Source organism: Chenopodium album, chromosome 6 (genome assembly GCF_948465745.1).
Source record: "Chenopodium album chromosome 6, dcCheAlbu1.1, whole genome shotgun sequence".
NCBI classification, from domain to species: domain Eukaryota; kingdom Viridiplantae; phylum Streptophyta; class Magnoliopsida; order Caryophyllales; family Amaranthaceae; genus Chenopodium; species Chenopodium album.
The window spans coordinates 53,726,776-53,728,314 of NC_137839.1; the positions used below are offsets into that span (position 1 = coordinate 53,726,776).

General features: G+C 41.3%; 1 protein-coding gene across 1 annotated transcript; it reads left to right on the plus strand.

The window, feature by feature from the left end:
* Positions 1-444, plus strand: LOC145636960 (uncharacterized). Its single transcript, XM_081688490.1, has one exon. The coding sequence runs from the start codon at positions 1-3 to the stop codon at positions 442-444; it is 444 nt and encodes a 147-aa protein (XP_081544616.1).
* Positions 445-1,539: the final 1,095 nt, after the last annotated feature.

Here is a 1,539-nt window from a genome sequence, read left to right on the forward strand (position 1 = left end):
ATGGAGCGTTTAGCTCATTTAACCGACAGAGAACTTAGTTGTGGAATGTGGAAACCTGTGAGAGCAAGTAGGAACGGACTCTCTATCACAAACTTGACTTTTGCAGACGACTTAATACTATTTTGTGAAGCTACTGTGGATCAAGCTCAAGTGATCATGCAAAGCTGCCTTGACAAGTTCTGTCAAGGCTCGTGTAGCAAGGTCAGCAATGATAAATCCCGAATTTACTTCTCTCCAAATACTGAAGTTCAATGTCGTGAGGATATATGCAGCACCTTGAGGATGGAGTGCACGGACGACTTTGGTCTCTATCTTGGTGTCCCGACAATAAATGGCAGAGTTACTAATGCCAATTCTCAATTTTTGATTGATAAAATTGATAAGAAGTTGAGTGGATGGAGAGAAAAAACCATATCTCTAGCTGGTCGTGCCACTTTAGCCTAAGCATCTTTGCCGACAATCTCTTATTACGCAATGCAATCAACTCGGATTCCAAAAGGTGTATGTGATGTGCTCAATAACAAAGCTAGGATATTCATATGGGGTAGTATAGAGGACAATAGACGCATCCATCTTGTAGGTTGGAATTCAGTTACAAAGCCAAAACAAGAAGGGGTCTGGGTTTGAGATCAATGAGACAAGCTAATGCTGCGTTTTTATCCAAATTGGGCTGGAGGATGATAGCAGAGCCAAACTCTTTGTTGTCGTGTGTTTTGAGACACAAATATTGCGATGGTAGATGCGACATAGAGATGTTTAAAGCCAAAAGTAACTCTTCTAATGCTTGGAAGGTATCATCGAGAATGTGGATGTAATCCACAAAGGAATTGGAATGGTTGTTAGAAATGGAAAGGCTACAAATTTTTGGAAGCATAAATGGGTTAACAATAATGGTCTATTAGAATTTGCTACTCACAATCCTCCTGTCAAAGTGTTAGACTCCAAAGTATGTGAAATGTGGGATCAAAACAGAGGTTGGCTATTTGAGAAATTTGTTGACTACTTTCCTGCCTCGATTTTGAAATAAATCCAAGCTCGTGAGTTGTTAGTTGATGAGGAAGCCATTGACTCAATGTACTGGACTGGTTCTTCGTCTGGTAAGTTCACTATCAAGTCATCCATGCAAATTATACGAGGGGACAATGATCTTGATCCAACTGAAACAAAGAAATAGGACACAATTTGGTCCACTGCTGCACCACAAAGAATTAGATTCTTTTTCTGGCTAGCTGTGCAAAATAAGCTTATGACGAATGCAACTCGCTTCATGAGAAAACTCACTGCTGACCCTAGGTGTTTATTGTGTGGAGAAGGGGAAGAGAACATAGAAAACATTCTCGGGTTCTGCCCTGCGGCGAAAGTTGTGTGGAATACATTAGTTGGAGATGCGATTATGCAGCAAGGGCCTACTGATTTCAAAGATTGGGTTGTCCATCATCTGAGATTGGATCAGGGGTTCGATTTTGAGAGATGGCCTCTGATCTTTGGCGTAACTTGCTGCTGGTTATGGAGATGAAGAAACGCGAGAAGCTTCACGCG